The sequence below is a fragment of the Somniosus microcephalus genome, chromosome 3 (assembly GCF_052327205.1).
Source record: "Somniosus microcephalus isolate GS21.2 chromosome 3, FLI_Smic_1.0, whole genome shotgun sequence".
In the NCBI taxonomy this organism is placed as follows: Eukaryota; Metazoa; Chordata; class Chondrichthyes; order Squaliformes; family Somniosidae; genus Somniosus; species Somniosus microcephalus.
In genome coordinates, this window is record NC_140989.1 from 95,465,857 (window position 1) to 95,488,295 (window position 22,439).

A 22,439-nucleotide genomic window follows, 5' to 3' on the forward strand; every position below is an offset into this window, starting at 1 on the left:
ACCAGAAGGCCGCATGAGCTTGTAAGGTATAAGATAGTTAGTTATGCAATGACTGCCGACATAGATAGGTTGACTCCTTACTTTCACATGGTCACAGTGAATGGGACACATGTAAGGGGATTGCAAGCCACCTGCTGATCTTTCACAACAGTAAATAGTACTGTAGCTAGTTAAAGGCTACCATTATGTAAAGGGCAAAGTTGACTCACATTTGGGGACTGGTTGACAGATGTACCTGTGGCTAGAGTTTTGCTGGAATATCTTGGGAATAAAATGGAAGACTTGGAGGTTCTTGCTGGAGAAGGAGTTTTTGCTATCATAGGCATCACAAGGAAACCTGGTTGAATAACGACGTGGATTGGATAGATGTACAGAGACACAAATTTCTTCGTAGAGATAGAAAAGACAAATTGGAAAGGGGTGTAACCTTTTATCTGAAAGAGTACTTGATTATCTGGTCCAAGTGTAATTGAGATGGAAACCATGTTTTACATAGATTAAAGACATGTGAGGAAGTAATCTATTGAAACATTCAGCTTTTGGAAGGCAGATTTTTAAGATGCAGAGGTGAAACTGGAGAACATAATTAAAAGGGAAAAGCTTGGAGGAAAAGTAGTTCTATACATGATCCACTACACATGGTGTAGAGAATAGATATATACCACTAGGGAAAAAGGGTAACAGAGAGAAAAGATCAGTATGGACAACAATGGAAATAATGTGGGCATAAGGGCAAAAAGAAATTCCTAAAGTATGAAGCTATAGGTAGCATGGGGGACCAAGAAAACAATAAAAAGATAAAGGAGATTTAAAAACTAGTCAGGAGAGCTAAAACATAAAATGAGGTTTGGATAGTAGGGAATTTTGAAAGAAATATCAAGTATTTCCTTACACGTAAGTGCAACAAGCATGTGAAAACAAAATCATGGGGCCATTGAAAGATCCCACAGCAACATTAGAACAGTAGTAGGCTATTCATCCCATTGGGCTAGTGTGACATCAAATGATTGCAAATGTACAAAATTAATTCTTCTTTTCTGTGTTCAAGGAGGAGGCGATGAGCAGTCTCCCCAGCACTGAAGATGAAATTTTAGGGATGTATTAAAAGCAGTTGCCCATTTGGTACCATTATGAGCTTGTATCAAAGTCGTTATCCCACTGATATTCCAAGCCTCCTTTTGTCCCTCATTTTCCTGTTGTAAATTGTGACGCACAGTGACTCTGGTGTCCTTGTCTAAAATCCCATCTCTCGCTTGCCCAAAGAGAGACTATAAACTCAGTGGAGCCTAACAATTTTGGGGATTCTGAGAGTCCTTGAGCAAAGGGAAAAAGAAGTAATATCTTACAAAAATATAATTGCTAATTTTTCATCAAGCTCTATTACTTTTATATATAAAAAAACAACCAGTAGCATTTTTGGCCCCGATATTTACTCGAGTCAGGAAGGGAGTGGGGGAGATTTCTTAACCGGAAACCTTGAAGTATGGGTTTCCCACACATCCTGCCGAATTTAACGGCAGGGCGTCTTTAAAAAAATTTCAACAGGTTTCCCGCCTGATAGCCAGTCAGGCTGGAAAGCAGCTGGGGAGCAGGTGTCAGTTAAGTCTGACATCGCGTTGGGGTGAATCAGACATCGTGTGGGGGTTTGGTTGGGGTGAGTTAGACATCACAGTGGTCCGGTTGCATGGAGGTAAGCTTGGTGTTCCGAAGGGAAGCACCTCTGCTCCTCCTAGTCCACAAGCAGTGCAATAAAGTCAATTACCTTATGGATCCAGCCTTTCTTGCCTTATTTTACCTACCGGGATTCCCACAGCCCAGGAATTACAGCCGCCATGCGTTAAAAATAAAAATTGGGTTAAAACGGAGGCACCCAGTCTCCTTAAAAGATTTGTGTGTCCGACCCGCCTTCTGAGAACCGCGCCTCTGTTAAAACTGGGAATGGGCGGGTTGGAGGCATGTTGGAGTTGGGTTTGTGAATTTAAAAAATTTTACCTTCCCAACCATCCCCAACTCTCCTGTCCTTGGGGGTTAAAATTCTCCCATTTGTGTTTGCGCTGAAACATGCCAAGTGCTTTATAGTAGTGCAAAGTACATATGTAACCTGAGCATGAAAACATTCAACTAACCTTATTCTTTGCCAAAAAAAAACAAAACCACAATTTGTGATGGGACAAAAATGTTTTGAAAATTGGACACTTTTAGTTTATAATTGCAGCTTCATCTGCATTATTTCATGGCATTTTGATATTTCCATTATTACTTCCACTGCCTTTTTTCACCCTTTCTATGAGGGATTCTTATGAGCATAATTTTGTATCATTATCTATTTGCTGACTTGTGTACAAAAAAATTGAAAGCCATGTGCCGTCTTAAATTATTTTAATACTGCTTTGCACTATCGTGATAGAAGTAACTGTGATCATGCAGGTTATTGAGATATAAATAGATGGCCTAGAAATTCAATTAGGCCAGTACCACCGCGGGCTGAAGTTAATGGCTGCCCGCAAAAAGAGTGCTGCTTGCTGAATTAAATTAGCACGGTGCAAAACCTACGATGTAACATGCTGTTTTGGGCGGTAGTCTCAGCAGGAGGCCCAATGTAGCCTGGCCTGAGCATCCCTGGAGCGAGGCAGCGTTCTCTTAAAGCTAGCCTGTCATTTTAGAAAGCAAGAAGTAAAAAACATTTAAAAATAGACAGTCTTTAGCCCTTAGAACTCAACTGCCTTCTGAAAAAAACCATTTAAAATAATTCCGAAATGGTGGTCTTCAGCGCTTAAAGCCAAACTGCCTTCCGTACATAAAAAAAGGTAAAAGTGCTTCAGTACTAACACAAATGGCTCAACCAGCCAGGGAAGTGGCACCCAGGGTCTCGCACACAGCACTCCAGCTTTGTGCAGAGGTACAACACTGCAAGAGAGCCCCTCTACCCACAGGGGGCCAGGAGGCCCTCCAGAAAGAACGATGTGGCACCAGATCACCAAGGTTGTCACTGTCAGCAATGTTGCCCCCAGGACCTGGCTTCAGTGCCCAAAGAAGTTTCATGACCTTAGACCAGTGGTCAAGGTCAGTGAATGCATCTTCAAAAGCCATCTCCTATCAACTGCACCACTAGCTTCACACACTGCTCATTGCATGACCGCCCCCCCCCCCCCAACCCAACCCATCGCAATCACTCTCCTACCAACAATCTGTACCAAACATGAGGCACACCTCCCATTCCTAGCTTTACCTCGCCCCCTTGGAGGAGACGGTGCTGGCCATTCTTGGCAGGGGCATGGCTGAGCTGAAAGGATACAAGATGCTGGTATCCTTATACGTTATCTTCCTTCTCACACCCCACTTCCCTCTTATCTCACTTCCCCCTCATCCCACAATATCTTCTGGTTTACAAGGTGCGCATGGTGTAAGCATGCAGCTCTTGCTTTCCTGCCCTCCCCTCCCCTTGTGCCTCCCTCATTTCAGGCACCCAAGAAATCCAGCCTGCCCAGCCAGTGGGTGACCAAGAAGAGGGAAGGGAGAGTGAAGAGGAAGAAGAAGAAACACGGTCACTCGATTTCACACTCCCAGCCATTTATTGATTGTCATATTGGATGCACATATGTATAAAGTTGGATTGGAAAGTTTGTGGTAGTTTTTATTTTTTATTTCAGCATTGTGGCCAAGAGGATGCTGTGATGGTCAGTAACCGAGGGAAGGTAAGGTGTGGGACAAATGTTGAAAGGGGAATTGGAGTGTGGTCACTGGTACATGCAAGCATATGATTCCATCGCGGATATCTTGGCCAGAAAGAGGCAGTCTGGGTCACATCCTTCCTTCTGCTTCTTCCTCTTCTGCTTCCTCCTCTTCTGCGTCTTCCTCCTTCCTCTTCCCTCTGCGAGTGGATGCTGGAAATCTGAAATAAAAGCAGAAAACGCTGGAAATATTCAGCAGGTCAGGCAGCATTTTCTGTCTTCTCAGAGGCCTTCCTTTACCATCCAAAGCCTTGCAAACATCTAGCAGCACTCCCTGCACACTTTAAAAACATTTAAAACTATTGCACCAAGCCACTATTTAAATAAAATATAAAAAACAGTCTAAAAGCTTAAATCCAAACTGACCTGAAAGATGTGTGTGTCCCTTTACGAAGCGCTGACAGCATCTCTGCAGGGCTGCTTCAGACACGCTTTTCTATGCGTGGTTAGGACACAGTGTAAAGGAGAGCGAGAACATCCAAATTAGCAGTCATGGTGTCAAGTCAGGCATTGCCGATTGATGTCACGATCTGCTAATTTACATTTGAGAGGCCAGTGCTGTCAATGGCAGCGCTATAGCCCTTACCAAAATGACGGCCGCAAGCAGGCGGATGCGAGGCAGTTGCCATTTTTTCTACAAAACGGGCCTTAACAGCCAGCACTAAACAGTCACATTTTTTGAACAATCTTTACAAGTATAACACTTGCACACCTATTAAATTACTGACATTCTGAATAATTTGAGTATCATCCAAGCAATTTGATGAAATGCATGAAAAAATTTCAAAGGTTTTTATAATTGAAATAAAATTTCACATAGATAAAAAAATCAAGATCTGAGTGCACTGATAGTGGGGATTGAAACTAACATCTTATTAATTGCCAATCTTCAGTAAATTTATTAGTACTACAGTGAGGTTTATGACTCGAGCTTTAATTTCATAATAAAAAGTTGTAACTAAGACAGTGAGCAAGTATCTACCCATCATTACCTGAACTGAGCTGAATGATGATCATTTGGATAAATCACAGTGAAGCTTTCAGCTCAAAAATGCATTTGGGACCCCTTCTTCAAGGGGAATTCTCTTAATTTGAACTAGATTTCCCTTTTTACTTTCCCCTTCTAAAGCTGCCTCCCCCAGTTAACTGGCTTGGCCTGAAGATGATAGTTACAGAGGGAAAGCAGAAACCAGGATGAAACGGGAGTCAAGGTTAATATTATGGGAGATTGCCTGGACACTAAAGGTAGGTTTAGGATTAGGTTAGATAAATTGGAGTACTATCGAGGGAACTTGTAATTTTGAATAAGTCCCTTACTCTATTCAGTTTAAACTCGAGGTGAATCAAGGGATATAGGGATCGGACAGGAAAGTGGAGTTGAAGTCGAAGATCAGCCATGATCTGATTGAATGGCGGAGCAAGCTCGAGGAGCCGTCAAGCCTACTCCTCCTAATTTTTATGTTCTTAGAGTTTACCCCAGTTCAGATGGTTGATTTCCATTTCCTTATCTGAAATTTGAAAAAGTGTACAGTATGTGTAGATATTAAGGAACCTGTTGTTTTGTAGTGCAGTGAAGATAATTGTTTTAACATACCAAATTTTTTACAGGCTGTTCAGAAATCTTTACAAAAGAGAGCATCAGCGAGAGAAGATGCAGTTGCATCCACAAGTAACCTAGATGAGGTAGTAGATGAATTTGCGAGATTCTTAGTCTCTGTCATAAGGTAGTTACTAACTCATGAAACAATTTTGTTTTTGAAAAATTCATACTGCTTTAAACATGGAGGTTTCTTTGGAATAAGAAATGATCTATATTAAACTTCGAGATTGTCAGATAAGTGCAAGAATCTAAAACCTGATACAGGATTCTTGCATACATCATCAACATTATAGGGCAATGCATACGGGCTAGAAATTCGGTGCATTTGCGCCTCCCATTAGCACCTCCAGCATGGGGCGCAAATGACTTCGCTCGGACGCAGCGCCGCTAATGACTCCCGCTAAATTCAGCGGGAGTTTAGAGGCGGCGGTAACCAGTAGCGCCTGCTCCGCTGCGCAGGCGATGATGACGTCATCACCGTGCGCAGCACCCCATTTTCGCCCCCCCTGCAAAATTGGCCTGTGCCCCCTGAATCTGCAATGACAGCGACCGATTCAGGGGACGGGAATGGAGTGGCAGGGAGCTTGCGGGGCGGTAAGTAAAGGGGAGGCGGCGGGCGGGGAATAAAAAATCGGCGGACTTGTCACGGCCTGTTTCGTCTTTCAACGCGGGGTCCCTGCCGCGATCTGGCAGCTCGTCACTCCTCGAGTGCCGGGCTGCTGGCACGGCACCCCGCTCCCTGGTGGGCCCTGCAGAAGTGGGGGCTTGGGCCGTCCCCTATAATGAGGGGAGGAGCCCTTCCATGCAGTAGCGCTACGCTGCAGAACGCATCGCCCCAATATTCGGGGTTAGCGCTCTAAGAAGGAAGTGGAGCGCTTGAATTAGCGCTCCACCTCCCTCTTTACATTGTTTTGTGACTTCTTATTGGCTATTACTGTAGTTTGGCAGTAAGTCTATATTCATTTTTTAAGTTATCAGCCTCCATTTGATAGTGCATACAAATATATGAACTGTCAACCAAAAAACAAATTTGGTATAAATTTATTAAAAAGTAATCTCTACCTGTTTTGTGTTGTTGATTTTAGTGTCCTGAAAGGTAATTTGCATTATGAAAACCTGTACTGTTTTCAAACCTGGAGTTTTACATGTGCATTAGTGATATCGAATAGGAGCTATTGCAAGAGAGATGTTTGTTTGTAGTCCTATGGTTTGTCTTTTTTTCTGAAAATATTGGCCCGGAAATTCAGGTGCACCCATTTCTGGCACACAGGTCGCGAATGGTGCATTCCTTGTGCTTGAATGGTGAGATCTGAAGCTCCACAGATATTAGGCAATGGGCCTCATTATAATGGAGCCGGCAATAAAGCACTATCAGGTCCTTTTTTTTATAGGTACTGGGCGTCGCTGGCAAGGCCAGCATTTATTGCCCATCCCTAATTGCCCTTGAGAAGGTGGTGGTGAGCCGCCGCCTTGAACCGCTGTAGTCCGTGTGGTGAAGCTATTCTCACAGTGCTGTTATGGGGGGGAATTCCAGGATTTTGACCCAGCGACGATGAAGGAACGGAGATATACTTCCAAGTCAGGGATGGTGTGTGACTTGGAGGGGAACTTGGAGGTGGTGGTGTTCCCATGCGCCTGCCCTTGTCCTTCTAAGTGGAAGAGGTCACGGGTCTGGGAGGTGCTGTTGAAGAAGCCTTAGCAAGTTGCTGCAGTGCATCTTGTAGATGGTACACACTGCAGCCACAGTACGCTGGTGGTGGAGGGAGTGAATGTTTAAGGTGGTGGATGGGGTGCCAATCAAGCGGGCTGCTTTGTCCTGGATGGTGTCGAGCTTCTTGAGTGTTGTTGGAGCTGCACTCATCCAGGCAAGTGGAGAGTATTCCATCACACTCCTTACTTGTGCCTTGTAGATGGTGGAAGGGCTTTGGGGAGTCAGGAGGTGAGACACTCGCCACAGAATACCTAGCTTCTGACCTGCTCTTGTTGCCACAGTATTTACGTGGCTGGTCCAGTTAAGTTTCTGGTCAATGGTGACCCCCAAGATGTTGATGGTGTGGGATTTGGCGATGGTAATGTCAAGGGGAGGTGGTTAGACTCTTGCTTGTTGGAGATAGTCATTGCTTGGCACTTATGTTACCTGCCACATATTAGCCCAAGCCTGAATGTCATCCAGGTCTTGTTGCATGCTTCATTATCTGAGGAGTTGCGAATGGCACTGAACACTGCAGTCATCAGCGAACATCCCCATTTCTGACCTTATGTTGGAGGGAAGGTCATTGATGAAGCAGCTGAAGATGGTAGGGTCGAGGAAACTGCCCCGAAGAACTCCTGCAGCGATGTCCTGGGGCTGTGATGATTGACCTCCAACCACAACAACCATCTTCCTTTGTGCTAGGTATGACTCCAGCCAGTGGAGAGTTTTCCTCCCGATTCCCATTGACTTCATGGAGGAGGAAGGGCGGTAGGTGGTAATCAGCAGGGGGTTTCCTTGCCCATGCTTGAGACTTCATGGAATCCCGAGTCAATGTTGAGGACTGTATACCACTGTGCCGCCACCCCTGGGATGTTGATGGAGCAGTTTGTGACATTAGCTGAAAGGTATGATTCTGTCACGCTGTTGCTTGAATAGTCTGTGGGACAGCTTGTGCCAATTTTGGTGCGGGTTTTGGCACAAGTACCCAGATGTTGGTGAGGAGGACTTTGCAGGGTCGGCTGTGCTGGGTGTGCCGTTGCTGGTGCCGAGATCGATGCCCGGTGGTCCATCTGGTTTTATCTTATTATGGTTTTTCGTAGCAGTTGTGTACAACTGTGTGGCTTACTAAGCCATTTCAGAGGGCAGTTAAGAGTCAACCACATTGCTGTGGGTCTGGAGTCACATATAGGCCAGACCAGTTAAGGATGGCAGATTTCCTTCCCTAAAGGACATTAGTGAACCAGATGGGATTTTACGATAGTTTCATAGCTTTTTATTCCAGATTTATTTAATTAACTGAATTTAAATTCCCCAGCTGCTGTGGTGGCATTTGAACTCACGTCTCTGGATCATTAGTCCAGGCCTCTGGATTACTAGCCCAGTAACATAACCACTATACTACCGTTCCTGCTCTCCTCTGCCAAAACTGCTCACTATTCCAGGATCATCCTGTAATGCAAAGATAACCCCTGGCTTCTCTTCACTACAAATGGTCTTCTTAAACCCCTCTACCCTGCCTCCTCCACCCTCACCTCCAACAACAAGTGTGAGGAGCTCATGGACTTCTTTGTCACTAAGATTGAGACCATTCGGCTGCCTATGCTGCTTCACTCCTTCCCCCTAGCCCACTGTGCCAAATTTCCCCAAAGGTTCTCCCCCCCCCCCCCGCCCGGCCTTAGTCCTGAACTTGCATCTTTCTCTAGTTTCTCGCCCTTCTCCCCTCATGCCCTCTCTGAGCTCATCTTGTCCATGACACCCCTTTGGAGAAAATTGAAGCGACGAGAGCAGACCTGGTTGGGGACGGAATGGAGCCGGGGGAATAAAGAGCGGAGGCCCAAACTCACCGAGAGCAGCGGCGAGAGCGGACTTGGTCGGGGACGGAACGGAGCCGGGGGAATAAAGAGCGGAGGAGAGAGAAAAAAAATCGAGGAGTGACAATCCAGGACACCAGGTAGGTGATTGGTTGGTGAGTACTACAGTTTTTTTTAGTCTCTAAGCTAGCTAAGAAACTGTAAATTGCTATAACTTTACTTTATTAAATTAGTAACTAAAACTAGATAAACCAATTAAGTAATATAACTAAAATAATTGATTAAAAAAAATTAACTAATCAAATAAAGAAAGAAAGTTAGATAGACATGGCAAGGCAGGTGGTGTGCCATAATTGCAGCATATGGGAGTTTGTGGAGACCAGCGAGATCCCAAGTAACCACATCTGCAGTAAGTGCCTGCAGCTCAAGGAACTTCGGCTCAGAGTTGTTGAGCTGGAGTCTGAGGTGCAGACATTGTGGGACATCAGGGAGGGGGAGAGTTACCTGGGCAATTTGTTCCAGGAGGCAATCACGCCCCTTAGATTAAGTAGTACTTTAGAGTTCATCAGTGGTCAGGGACAGGAGGGTGTGACTGCGAGTCAGGAAGGTATGGGGAACCAGGATGTAGTGATAGAGGAGCCTCGGCCCTTGACTTTGACTAACAGGTATGAGATACTAGCTACCTGTGGGGATGAGAACAAGGACTGCAGGGGGAATGAGCAAACTGACCACAGCACCGTGGTACAGGAGACCATTCAAGTGGGGGGGGGGGGGGGGGGGGGGGGAGTGAAAAGGAATGTGGTAGTGATAGGGGACAGTATAGTCAGAGGGATAGATACTGTTCTCTGCAGCCGCGACCAGGAGTTCCGAAGGTTGTGTTGCCTGCCCGGTGCCAGTGTAAAGGATGTCTCTTCGTGGCTGGAGAAGAACTTGGAGTGGGAGGGGGAGGATGAGGATCCAGTTGTCATAGTCCATGTAGGAACCAACGACATAGGTAGAACTAGGAATGAGGTTCTGCTGAGAAAATTTGAGGAGCTAGGGTTGAAAATAAAATGCAGAACCTCACAGGTAATAATCTCTGGATTGTTACCTGAGCCATGCGCAAATTGGCATAGGGACAAACAGATTAGAAGGTTAAATGCGTGGCTCAAAGAGTGGTGTGTGAGGCAGGAGTTTCAATTCATGGGCACTGGCACCAGTCCTGGGGAAAGAGAAGGCTGTTCCATGGGGACGGGCACCATTTAAACCAGACTGGGACCAGTGTCCTGGCGAATCGAATAACTAGGGTGGTAGATTGCTCTTTAAACTAATGAAGGGGGACTGGAAGGATTCAGGAAAGGGTAAATTCAAAAACAGTAAGAGAAATGTCAAGGCTGCAGAACAGAGTAGTGATGTGGGTAAAGATAAGCAGAGTGGGTCAGGAAGGGACAGAATGATTAATAAAGGTAATAGGGCATTAGTGACTAAAGTGACATGAGGGAAAAATAGAAAAAAGTTAAAGCTAAAGGTACTGTACCTGAATGCACAAAGCATTCGCAACAAAATAGATGAATTAATAGCGCAGATGAAGATAATTGGGTTTGATTTAATAGCCATTACAGAGACATGGTTGCAAAGTGACCAAGCTTGGGAACTAGATATTCCAGGATATTTGACTTTTAGAAGAGACAGGCAGAATGGAAAAGGAGGAGGGGTAGCCCTGATATTAAAGGAGAGAATAAAGACAGTAGAGAGAAAGGATCTTGGCTTGGAAAAACAAAATGTAGAATCAATTTGGGTAGAGCTAAGAAACAACAAGGGGCATAAAACACTAGTGGGAGTAGTCTATAGGCCCCCTAACAGTGGTTGTAGTGTTGGGCAGAGTAAAAATCAGGAAATGAGAGATGCATGTAACAAGGGTAGTACAGTAATCAGGGGAGACTTTAACTTTCATATAGACTGGACAAACCAAATTTGCAGAAAAAGCGCAGAGGATGAGTTCATGGAATGCATTCAAGATGGTTTTCTAGATCAGTATGTCAAGGAACCTACGAGGGAATTGGCTATTTTAGATCTAGTACTGTGCAATGAGACAGGGTTAATTAATAACCTTGTAGTAAAGGAGCCTCTGGGGAGCAGTGATCATAATACGATAGAATTTTATGTTGAGTTTGAGAGTGATTTAGTTAAGTCTGAAACAAGGGTCCTAAACTTGAACAAAGCAAACTACATAGGTATGAGAAGCAAGTTGGCTAAGGTAGGTTAAGAAACTAGGTTAAAAGATATGGCAATAGAAAAGCAATGGCAAACATTTAAAGAAATAATTCATAATTCGCAACGAATGTACATTCTGTTAAGGAATAAAAACACCACAGGAAAAATGGTCCAACTGTGGCTAACAAGAGAAATTAAAGATAGTATTAGATTAAAGGAAGAGGCTTATAATGTTGCCAAAAAGAGTAGTAAGCCTGAGGATTGGGGAGATTTTAGAATTCAGCAAAAGAGGACCAAGAAATTGATAAAGAAAGGGAAAATAGAATGAGAGTAAACTAGCGAGAGACATGAAAACAGACTGTAAAAGCTTCTATAGGTATGTAAAAAGGAAAAGATTAGCGAAAGTAAATGTGGGCCCCTTACAGGCTGAGACAGGAGAAATTATAATGGGGAATAAGGAAATGGCAGAGAAATTAAACAAATACTTTGGGCAGGATTTTCATTGGGCCGTGGAGACGGGATTGGAGGCGTGGGGGGGGTTAAAATCCCGAAATCGGGGGGGGGGGGGTGGGCACGAACCCATCCCGCACCCAACCCGCCTCCATGCCAGTTTCAAAGGAGGCAGGTACCCGACCCGCACTGGGACCCGCCTCCCCGAGGCGGGAAGGGGATTAGTGCAATTAACTGCCTGTTAACAGGTAGTTAACAGGCAGTTTTTAGCCTAATCCCTATTTTTAATGTTGAAGTGTGGGATTCCCGACGGCTCCAAACCACGCCAAGTTAGAGGAGGCGGACCGTCAGGATGAAGGTCTTGGAGGGGTCAAGATATCCGGTGTTCAGGTGAGTGATGGGTGCATGGGTGCAAAGGTAAATGTGTTTGGTGTGTGTAAACTGTTTAAATAAGTTTTACATACCTTTACTTACCTTTACAGCCTTCCTTCCTTCAGGTCTCGGGAGTCCCTCATCTCACCGGCACAGAAAGCAGAATGGCTGCGAGCTGTCAAAAGTTCCAGCATTCAGCTTTCTGTTCCGCGGAGATCTCTAAAGCAGCCTGAGAGGAAGGAATTAACCTGCAGTACAGATTGTCAGTGTTTGACAGCTTCAAACAGCTGTGAAACGCTGATATTTCATCTGTCAAAAGGTCTTGACAGATGAAATATCAATCTGTGACGTCACCTGTTGCCGGGTGGCGGGCTCAACAAGGTCAATCAAGTCAAAATCGCGTGGGTTGGCTAGAACTCGATGGAGGCGGGACTACAACCCCGAAAGCTGTAGTCCCGCCTCCTACCCGACTCCTCAATGAAAATCCAGCCGTTTGTGTCTGTCTCCCGTAAATAGTGGAGAACCAAAGGTCTAGTGAGAATGAGGAACTGAAAGAAATGAATATTAGTAAAAAAAATAGTACTGGAGAAATTAATGGGACTGAAAGCCGATAAATTTCCTGGACCTGATGGCCTGCATCCTGGGGTTTTGAAAGAGCTGGCTGTAGAGATAGTGGATGCATTGGTTGTCATTTTCCAAAATTCCATAGATTCTAGAACGGATCCCGCGGATTGGAAGGTAGCAAATGTAACCTCGCTATTTAAGAAAGGAGGGAGAGAGAAAACGGGGAACTACAGACCAGTTAGCCTGACATCAGTAGAAGGGAAAATGCTAGAATCTATTATTGAGGACGTGGTAACAGGGCACTTAGAAAATAGTAATAGGTTTGGACAGAGTCAACACGGATTTATGAAAGGGAAATCATGTTTGACAAATCTGTTTTTTGAGGTTGTAACGAGCAGAATAGATAAGGGGGAATCAGTGGATGTGGTGTCTGTGGATTTTCAGAAGGCATTCAATAAGGTGCCACACAAGAGGTTATTAAACAAAATTAGGGCTCATGGTATTGGGGGTAATATACTAGCATGGATTGAGGATTGGTTAACGGACAGAAAACAGAGAGTAGAAATAAATGGGTCATTTTCGGGTTGGCAGGCTGTAACTAGTGGGGTGCTGCAAGGATCAGTGCTTGGGCCTCAGCTATTCACAATCTATATCAATGATTTGGATGAGGGGACCAAATGTAATATATCCAAGTTTGCTGATGATATAAAGCTAGGTGGGAATGTAAGTTGTGAGGAGGATGCAAAGAGGCTTGAAAGGGATATAGACAGGCTAAGTGAGTGGGCAAGAACATGGCAAATGGAATATAATGTGGAGAAATATGAAGTTATTCACTTTGGTAGGAAAAATTGAAAAGCAGAGTATTTTTTAAATGGTGAGAGATTGGGAAATGTTGGTGTTCAGAGGGACCTGGGTGTCTTTGTGCACGAATCACTGAAAGTTAATGTGCAGGTACAGCAAGCAATTAGGAAAGCAAATGGCACGTTGGCCTTTATTACAGGAGGATTTGCGTATAAAAGTAAAGACGTCGTACTGCAATTATATAGGGCCCTGGTGAGACCACACCTGGAGTACTGTGTACAGTTTTGGTCTCCTTACCTAAGGAAGGATATACTTGCCATAGGGGGAGTGCAGTGAAGGTTCACCAGACTGATTCCTGGGATGGGGCGATTGTCCTATGAAGAGAGATAAGAACATAAGAAATAGGAGCAGGAGGAGGCCATACGACCCCTCGAACCATTCAATAAGATCATGGCTGATCATCGACCTCAACTCCACTTTCCCGCCCGATCTCCATATCCCTTGATTCCCCAGGAGTCCAAAAATCTATCTACCTCAGCCTTGAATATACTCAATGACTCAGCATCCACAGCCCTTTGGGGCAGAGAATTCCAAAGATTTACAACCCTCTGAGTGAAGAAATTCCTCCTCATCTCGCTCTTAAATGGCTTACCCCTTATTCTGAGACTATGCCCCCTAATTCTAGACACTCCAGCCAGGGTAAACAACCTCTTAGCATCTACCCTGTCAATCCCCTTCAGAATCTTGTACGTTTCAATGCGATCACCTCCCATTCTTCTAAACTCCAGAGAGTATAGGCCCAGTCTACACAATCTCTCATCATAGGACAGCCCTCTCATCCCAGGGATCAATCTGGTGAACCTTCGTTGCACCGCCTCCAAGGCAAGTATATCCTTCCTTAGATAAGGAGACCAAAACTGTGCACAGTACTCCAGGTGTGGTCTCACCAAGGCCCTGTACAATTGTAGCAAGACTTCCTTACTCTTAGCCTTTATTGCAAGGGGGTTGGAGTATAACATGCCATTTGCCTTCCTTATTGCTTGCTGTACCTGCATGCTAACTTTGTGTTTCTTGCACGAGGACACCCAAACCTGAACGCCAACATTTAAAAGTTTCTCACCATTTAAAAAATATTCTGTTTTTCTATTCTTCCTACCAAAGTGAATAACCTTACATTTCCCTACATTATACTCCATCTGCCACCTTACTGCCCACTCACTTAGTCTGTCTATATCCCTTTGCAGACTCTTTGTGTTCTCCTCACAGCTTACTGTCCCACCTAGCTTTGTATCGTCAGCAAACTTGGATACATTACACTCGGTCTCTTCATCTAGGTCATTAATATACATTGTAAATAGCTGAGGCCCCGGCACTGATCCTTGCGGCACCCCATTAGTTACAGCCTGCCAACCTGAAAAAGAACCGTTTATCCCTACTCTCTGTTTTCTGTCCGTTAACCAATCCTCTATCCGTGCTACTATATTACCCCCAACCCCATGAGCCCTTATCTTGTGTAATAACCTTTTATGTGGCACCTTATCGAATGCCTTTTGGAAATCCAAATATACTACATCCACTGGTTTCCCTTTATCTACCCTGCTAGTTACATCCTTAAAAACTCTTAATAAATTTGTCAAACACAATTTCCCTTTCATAAAACCATGTTGACTCTGCCTAATCATGTTATGATTTTCTAAGTGCCCTATACCGCTTCCTTAACAATGGATTCCAGCATTTTCCTGACGACTGTTGTCAGGTTAACTGGCCTGTAGTTCCCTGTTTTGTCTCTCCCTCCTTTCTTGAATAGCGGTGTTACATTTGCTACCTTCCAATCTGCTGGGTCTGTTCTAGGATCTAGGGAATTTTGGAAGATCAAAACCAATGCATCCACTATTTCTGCAGCCACCTCTTTTAGAACCCTAGGATGTTGGCCATCAGGTCCAGGGGATTTGTCAGCTTTTAGTCCCATTAGTTTCTCTAGTACTTTTTCTCTACTTATATTAATTACGTTAAGTGCCTCCCCCTCATTTGACCCTTGGTTCCCCACCATTTTTGGTATGCTTTTTGTGTCTTCTACTGTGAAGACAGATACAAAATATTTGTGTAACGCTTCTGCCATTTCCTTATTCCCCATAATAATTTCTCCTGCCTCAGCCTCTAAGAGACCAATGTTTACTTTTGCTACTCTCTTCCTTTTTACATACTTGTAGAAGCTCTTACAATCTGTATTTATATTTCTTGCTAGTTTTCTCTCATTCTATTTTTTCCCTTATCATCAATTTTTTGGTCCTCCTTTGCTGGTTTCTGAAACTCTCCCAATCCTCGTGCTTACTACTACTCTTTACAACATTATAAGTTTCTTCTTTCAATCTAGTGCTATCCTTAACTTCTTTAGTTAGCCACGGATGGATCACTTTTCCCATGGAGTTTTTGTTTCTCAATGGAATGTATTTTTGTTGAGAATTATGAAATATTTCTTTAAATGCTATCCACTGCTTATCTACCGCCATACCTTTTAATTTATTTTTCCAATCTACTTTAGCCAACTCACCCCTCATTCCTGTGTAATTGGTTTTATTTAAGTTTAAGACTCTAGTTTCGGACTTAGGCAAGTCACTCTCAAACTTAACGTGAAATTCTATCATAGTATGATAGCAAAATACTGCAGATGCTGGAAATCCGAAATAACAACAGAAAATGCTGGAAAAACTCAGCAGGTATCATAGTATGATCACTCTGCCCCAGAGGATCCTTTACTATGAAATTGTTATTAGATTGAGTAGACTAGGCCTATATTCGCTTGAGTTTAGAAGAATGAGAGATGATCTCATTGAAACATATAAAATTCTTACAGGGCTTGACAGGGTAGATGCAGAGAGAATGTTTCCCCCGGCTGGGGAGCCTAGAACCAGGGGTCACAGTCTCAGACTAAGGGGTCGGCCATTTAGGACTGAAATGAGGAGAAGTTTCTTCACTCAGAGGGTGGTGAATCTTTGGAATTCTCTACCTCTGAGGCTCAGCCGTTGAGTATGTTCAAGACAGAGATCAATAGATTTTTGGTTATTAAGGGAATCAAGGGATAACGGGATAGTGCAGAAAAGTGGAGTTGAGGTAGAAGATCAGCCATGAGATCGAGCCTGCTCCGCCATTCAATAATGGCGGAGCAGGCTCGAGGGGCCGAATGGCCTACTCCTGCTCCTAATTCTTATGTTCTTATGACCGCAACCCGGCTCCAACACGCCCACTTCCAGGTTTAACTAAGGCATGTTTGGCTGCGTGCGAGTAACCTGTTCGCTGGAGTCGGCACGATCATTAGCACAGGTGGGTCGGCACTTAACACATGGAAATGAAGGGATTTTCAATTCATTTTAACATGCCTTTGAATTATCACCTCCAACACGGGTTTCCCAGGGCTTGTTACAGGTGCACTACATAAGGCTCTTTAAATTTCAGATTGCCTGATCTCAATAATGGTTCAGTGCTTACAGCTGCTTTGTCAGTGGTAAGGGGTATGGTAGCATAGTGGTTATGTTACTGGACTAGTAATCTAGAGGCCTGGACTAATGATCCAGAGACGTGAGTTCAAATTCCACAACGGCAGCTGGGGAATTTAAATTCAGTTAATTAAATTAATCTGGAATAAAAAGCTAGTAACAAATCTGCCATCCTTACCCAGTCTGGCTTATATGTGACTCCAGACCCACAGCAATGTGGTTGACTCTTAAAAGCCTAGCAATTAGGGATGGGCAATAAATGCTGGCCTTGCCAGCGATGCCCACATCCCGTGAATGAATAAAAAAAATTCCCTCTGGCAAAAATTTAGCAGAGAGTTCTTGTCAGCATAGAGGATTTTGAGAAGTTTGGAGTTTTTCAAAGGGACACCAGCAGGATGGAGGCGCCATGGATGTTTTTGACACTACATCAGACAAGGAAGACAACCACCATCCACGGCAGCAACGATATGCTGTGGTATGATCAGCAGGTGCACAGGAGAGAGGTGCAGAACAGCAGAGAGGAGACCAACAGAGGGGCTGAGGTTGCACTACCCACACAACAGGGTGCACAGACAGAGGCTCAGCTTCCTTGACCTCTCGGAAGAGCAGTGCTTCTGCAGGCGGAGATTGTCATGTCAGGTGGTCGCAGACATATGCAGCCTCCTAGAAGAAGACCTGCTCCCTGCTGGACCTGGCGACCACGCATTACCAGTGGCTGTGAAAGTCACCACCGCCCTCAATTTCTTTTGCCTCTGGTTCTTTCCAGGGCGCTACCAGAGACATATTGAGAGTCTCTCGGTCCGCTGCACATAAATGCATAAGGCAGATGACAGATGGATTGTTTGCCAGGGCTGGGAGTTATGTAAACTTCCCCTGTTATGTAGCCAGAATAAGCGGGCACTCGCATTCACCTCTCTGGCTTAGCAACCGCAAGGGGTATTATTCCAACAATGCACAGCTGATGTGAAACCACAAGAAGAGGTTCCCTGGAAGCTGTCATGATGCATTTATACTGCAGCAGTCCAACATTCCAGACCTTTTCGTTCCAGAAAGCAGACCTAAGGACTGGCTCGTAGGAGACAATGGATACCCCCTTCAAGCCTGACTCATGACACCTGTGACGAACCCCAAAGATGAGGCACAGGAGTAAAACGAGAGCCACATGACCATCAGGTGTGTCATAGAGCAAGCCATCGGAATGTTGAATATGCCCTTCCGGTGCCTAGATAGGTCTGGAGGCGCCCCTCAGTACTCACCAGCAAAGGTGTCCAGAATCATAATAGGGTGCTGCGTCCTGCAAAATATTGCGCAGCAGAGAGGATTGCAGGTGAAGGAGGACAAAGGCGTCATCAGGCATCTTCTGATGAGAAATTTGAAGAGGAGGAAGAATATGAAGATGAGGCACCCATCGCTAGACCAGCCGCGTACATTGCTGCCAGGGATGCCCTCATAGCTAGAAGGTTCAGTTAATTATTCCGACTGGAACAAATAACAAATGAAAGCCACCACCAGCATCAACTCCCTCCACCCCTCCGCCTTTTGCACTAAACAGTCCTTCAGCCATGGATACACCCATTGCACATCTGCCCAATGGGTCCCATCATGTATTGACATTCATCATGAAACAAGTGAAAGGGCGAGTTGGCACTCAGGCTGCAATAATGGGAAAGACATGGAAGTGGTGCTAGTCAATGAATTTTATGTGACGTTATAAAAAAATGAAACTCAAAAATGTAACATTTTGTCAAACACCCATGTGCATACCCTTGGTGAATTACAATTGCTTTAACTTGCGCTTCCACGTGGTGCATCCCTTATGGCTTCAGCAGAGGTAAAGGCAGGCTGGTGAGATCCCTGCCCTGACTGCTGAGATGCTTTTGGCCTATGACTTCTGGGTTTTGGAGCCCCTGATGTCCCCGCCAAAGACTGCTCGACCAGCAGGAGAGGAGGTCGGGTACTGGCTGAGGGCGGGGGGGGGGGGGGGGGCGGGTGGAGGGGGGCAATGGGTGGGAAGTGGGAGTGCTTTGAGTGGAATTCCCACTTCCATGTCCCCTTTCCCCATCACCCCTCTCCTGGGCCAGCACCACATCACTCCTACCACTCTGCTGCAGACCAGAAGATCAGTTGGTGAAGATCAGTGACGCATTGTAAGGACATGGATAAGGTATCTGTGATCCTGTTTAAGGTGGCAGACATGTTGGCATTCAAAGTCTCATTTGAGAGCTGTGCTTGAAGCTCCATTGAGGCGGCCACGCTCGCCATGACAAAGTCACCTGTGTCACCAAACCACTAGTGTTCGAGTTGGACTCCTCCATCCTCTCTGCTATTGTGGAGTGTGTGTGTGGTACGTCTGTCAGTACCTCGCAAAATTCCTGATGTACCTCTAGCATTCTCCTTCTCAACGATGGCCCCCATAGTTCAGCATCTGTGTCCAGCTGAGCAGAGCTTGGAGAGGATTGCGCCCTCCACGCAGACTCCCCACAGCCATTACTGCCACCAGTGTTTGCATGGGCTTACTTGTGAATTGTGAATCACTAAGTGAAAACCCAACTAACTCTTTAACTGGGTCCACTGAAATGCGAGTATTTGCGCTGGTGCATGGCTTTACGTCCTGTGACGGTGCACCTTCAGAAGGAATGAGGTCTTCTGAGGAATCATTTTCATGCATCTCCAGCAACACTTGCTGTACGCATGAAGACCCTGGAAGACAAAAGAAAGGGATATAAATTAGTCGTGGCAAAGTAATGATCTTGACAATCACCATACACCGTCTTTGCATAGTTCAGTCATTGATTAAATAAAGTCAGCATGTGTGTCAGAGAGTTCCCAGTCTCTCTATCTCCAATTGAAAGGAATGCAGATGTGCCACTTAGCTCCATGGCATCCACCTCTGCATCTGTGAGCTGCAAAATTTGTGGCGGCCACCTCCAGCCCTCTCCATGTCCCTTGCGTTTGTGCTCTCTTCTATAAGGACAAAAAGCCAGACATGTGAGTGACTGAAGGCCACATATTCACCCGATGGATGCAGTGCATTCGGTGAGGGTGACTATGAGACAGATGAATCACATTGCATAAGGATTGGGGTGAGTGGCAGCGGTGGATGGATACGTGGGGAGTCCTAAATTTACTGTTTGAACATGTGCCCCTTGCCCTACTCAGGATTCAAACTATTACAGAAATGCAATTTCCATTCCTTTAACTACTGTACACCTGAGATGACAAGATAACCTCAGGTGCCTCCTTTCCAGGTTGAAGATCATAGAAAGTAAAGGATATGCTCCGCTGAAACTTAAGTGGGTGTGAGGAGTGATGTGATGGAGTACGCTTGGCAAAACAATCAAGCTGAAATCGGAAAATCCGACCCGCTGACTTTACTATCGGGTTTCTTGCATGCAACTTCCCCCACCCCCGCCACTTGGAACCCGCCTTTACATTAATATGGTGCGCCATTGTGTCTGTATGATCTAATCTGTAAACTAAAGATTTGTTTGAGCTGGTGGAATCCTGTCTCTAGGGAAAGAGCTAATTTAATAATGATAGTAAAAGCTTATACTTTATGGAAAATAGAAGCCAAATTGGTTAGAAAGTGATTTCTGTTTCTGCTTTCTCTCTTTGTAAAAACCTAACAGAATAAATAAAATTAAGCTTTTTGTCAGGTTTAGTTTCTTTCCAATTAATTTTAAAAAATTAAAATGTAGGTTCCTACTTTTTTCAGCCAGATTTTAAAATAGCCAGACAAGAAGGCTAATTTGAGCTAAAAAGCAATTAGTACCATTAAGTGATAGGATGGGAAGCTAACAGTTTATTCCAAAAAATGAAATAAATCTTTGAACATATAAAACTTTTTAAATATGTGTAACACCTTGGGGATAGAGAGGGGATATAGAATTCTAATACAGATTTGTTGAGTGTGTGTTAACAACATTATTTGAATTGACCCGGCTTGCTGTGAGTATTCACTACCACAAAAATAATGCCTAGAGATTTGTCAATACAAAATAATTGGATATAGTAATTGTGAAGTATAGTATAGTACAGTGGTACTCATAGTACAGCCCTCAGCAACTCACTTCTCCCTCACCTGTGGCCCACAAGAACCCTTCAGTCAGAAACTGAGGCAAACTGCTGGAAATAGCCTAGATTTTCCAATCGGTGTTACTTTAACTGCCGATAATTCATGTAAAACAAATAGATTACCACCGGGATTAAAATAATGGCTTTTGGAAAATTTAGGCTGACAAGTCAATATCCTGGAAGGATCGACACAAAAATGAACACACAAGTAAGGTAAAACTAAAACTCCAAGACATGGAAACTAATGAGAGGGTAGAGGAAGTACTATGTCCTGAATCATCAAGCTTGAATATTTTATATTTTTTCCCAGAGTGTTACAAAGTCTATAAAAACCACAGAGAAAGTACCAGAAGCTGTATCCTCAACTGAAATTAGAAACAAGATGGGCAATGATCGACAAAGCAATTTATCAGGTAACTACAGGGGCAATGATCGACAAAGCAATTTATCAGGTAACTACAGGAACAACACCTGTAAAGTTAAAGGTATTATTGCTGTTATTAATGGTTTTTGGGGCAGATTGCTAATATTTCAATTTGTATGTATACTGTAGTTGAACATAGAGCATATAAAATGAGAAAATCTGAAATACCTGTTAATAAGCTTGATTCTAAAAAAAAATTAAATATTGTTATTGTATCTACTTGTTTTTTAAAAAAACTTCTAAGCCTTGTAAAAAAGATTTTTACAGGAATTAAAGTCATGAGAGTACTTAATACTTTCTGAAATATCTCTATAATCCTTTCCTTGTCTGTTGGGTACTTGTCAATTTTTGTCTGATTACACTTGCTTTCGGACAGGTGCGACATACGAACAATGACTGACAGGTAAAGACCCTCTGGTTCATCCACCCTGTCCCACACAATTGCGATACCTTCTGCATCACAATATATACACTCCCCACCTCACCCAAAGCCATGTGATCTCCTGGGAGAGGCAAAAAAAAGATAAAAACCCCGGCCAATTTGGGGGGAAAAAATCTGGGAAATTCCTCTTCGATCAAAACTAGTCCAGGAGATCACTCTGGTTCTGAATTCCTTGAAGTACCTGGACACCCCAACCAGAAGGAATTCAGCGAGTCAGCGTCCACTGCATGAGACAGCAGCCTGTTCCAGAGGTCCACTATTCCCTGGGAAAGGAACCTCCTCCTGACATCTAGCCTAGATCTTAGCCTTACACAACTTAAAATTGTGACCCCTGGTCCTCCCGAACCTATTTAATTGGAACAAACTGTCAGCTGGAACACAATCTATTCCCTTCATCATCTTATAAAGATCACCCCTAAGTTTACGCTTCTCTAAAGTGTAGAGTACCAACTCTTTTAGCCTATATTGATAACTAAGATGCTTTATACTGGGAATTAGTCTAGTGATCCTTCTCTGCACCCTTTCCAAAGCCTCAATATCACCCACCATGTGAGGAGACCAAAAATGGACACAGTATTCCAAGTGAGGCTTGACCAAGGTCTTGTACAAGGACAAAATAGTATGCCTCGTCTTATACTCAATTGTCCTATGAATGCACCCCAACACCCTATATGCTCTAGCTATCGTTTCACAGCATTGCTCACGTACCTTGAGATGTATGCACTAGTATGCCCAGATCTCTTTCTTCACCTTCTTTAACGCTTTTAAATGCAAGTTGTTGTTGTTTGCA

The 22,439-nt window shown here is 44.2% G+C and overlaps 1 protein-coding gene and 1 long non-coding RNA gene across 12 annotated transcripts in view; one reads left to right on the forward strand and one right to left on the reverse strand.

Annotated features, from left to right (window-relative positions):
• cfap36 (cilia and flagella associated protein 36) overlaps positions 1-22,439 on the forward strand; it is a 187,801-nt gene that overhangs the window by 132,310 nt on the left and 33,052 nt on the right. For 10 of the 11 annotated variants that reach the window (XM_085981392.1, XM_085981387.1, XM_085981397.1 and 7 more), the window contains 2 exons: positions 5,340-5,414; positions 21,094-21,196. In XM_085981392.1, coding sequence (XP_085837518.1) covers positions 5,340-5,414; positions 21,094-21,196 — 178 coding nt within the window. The remainder of the gene's footprint in view (positions 1-5,339; positions 5,415-21,093; positions 21,197-22,439) is intronic. The other variant, XM_085981389.1, reaches the window with a different exon arrangement.
• Positions 3,458-22,439, reverse strand: part of LOC147121219 (uncharacterized) — a 51,631-nt gene continuing 32,649 nt past the window's right edge. The window contains exon 3 of the long non-coding RNA XR_015077514.1: positions 3,458-3,892. This is a non-coding gene — a long non-coding RNA (uncharacterized LOC147121219). The remainder of the gene's footprint in view (positions 3,893-22,439) is intronic.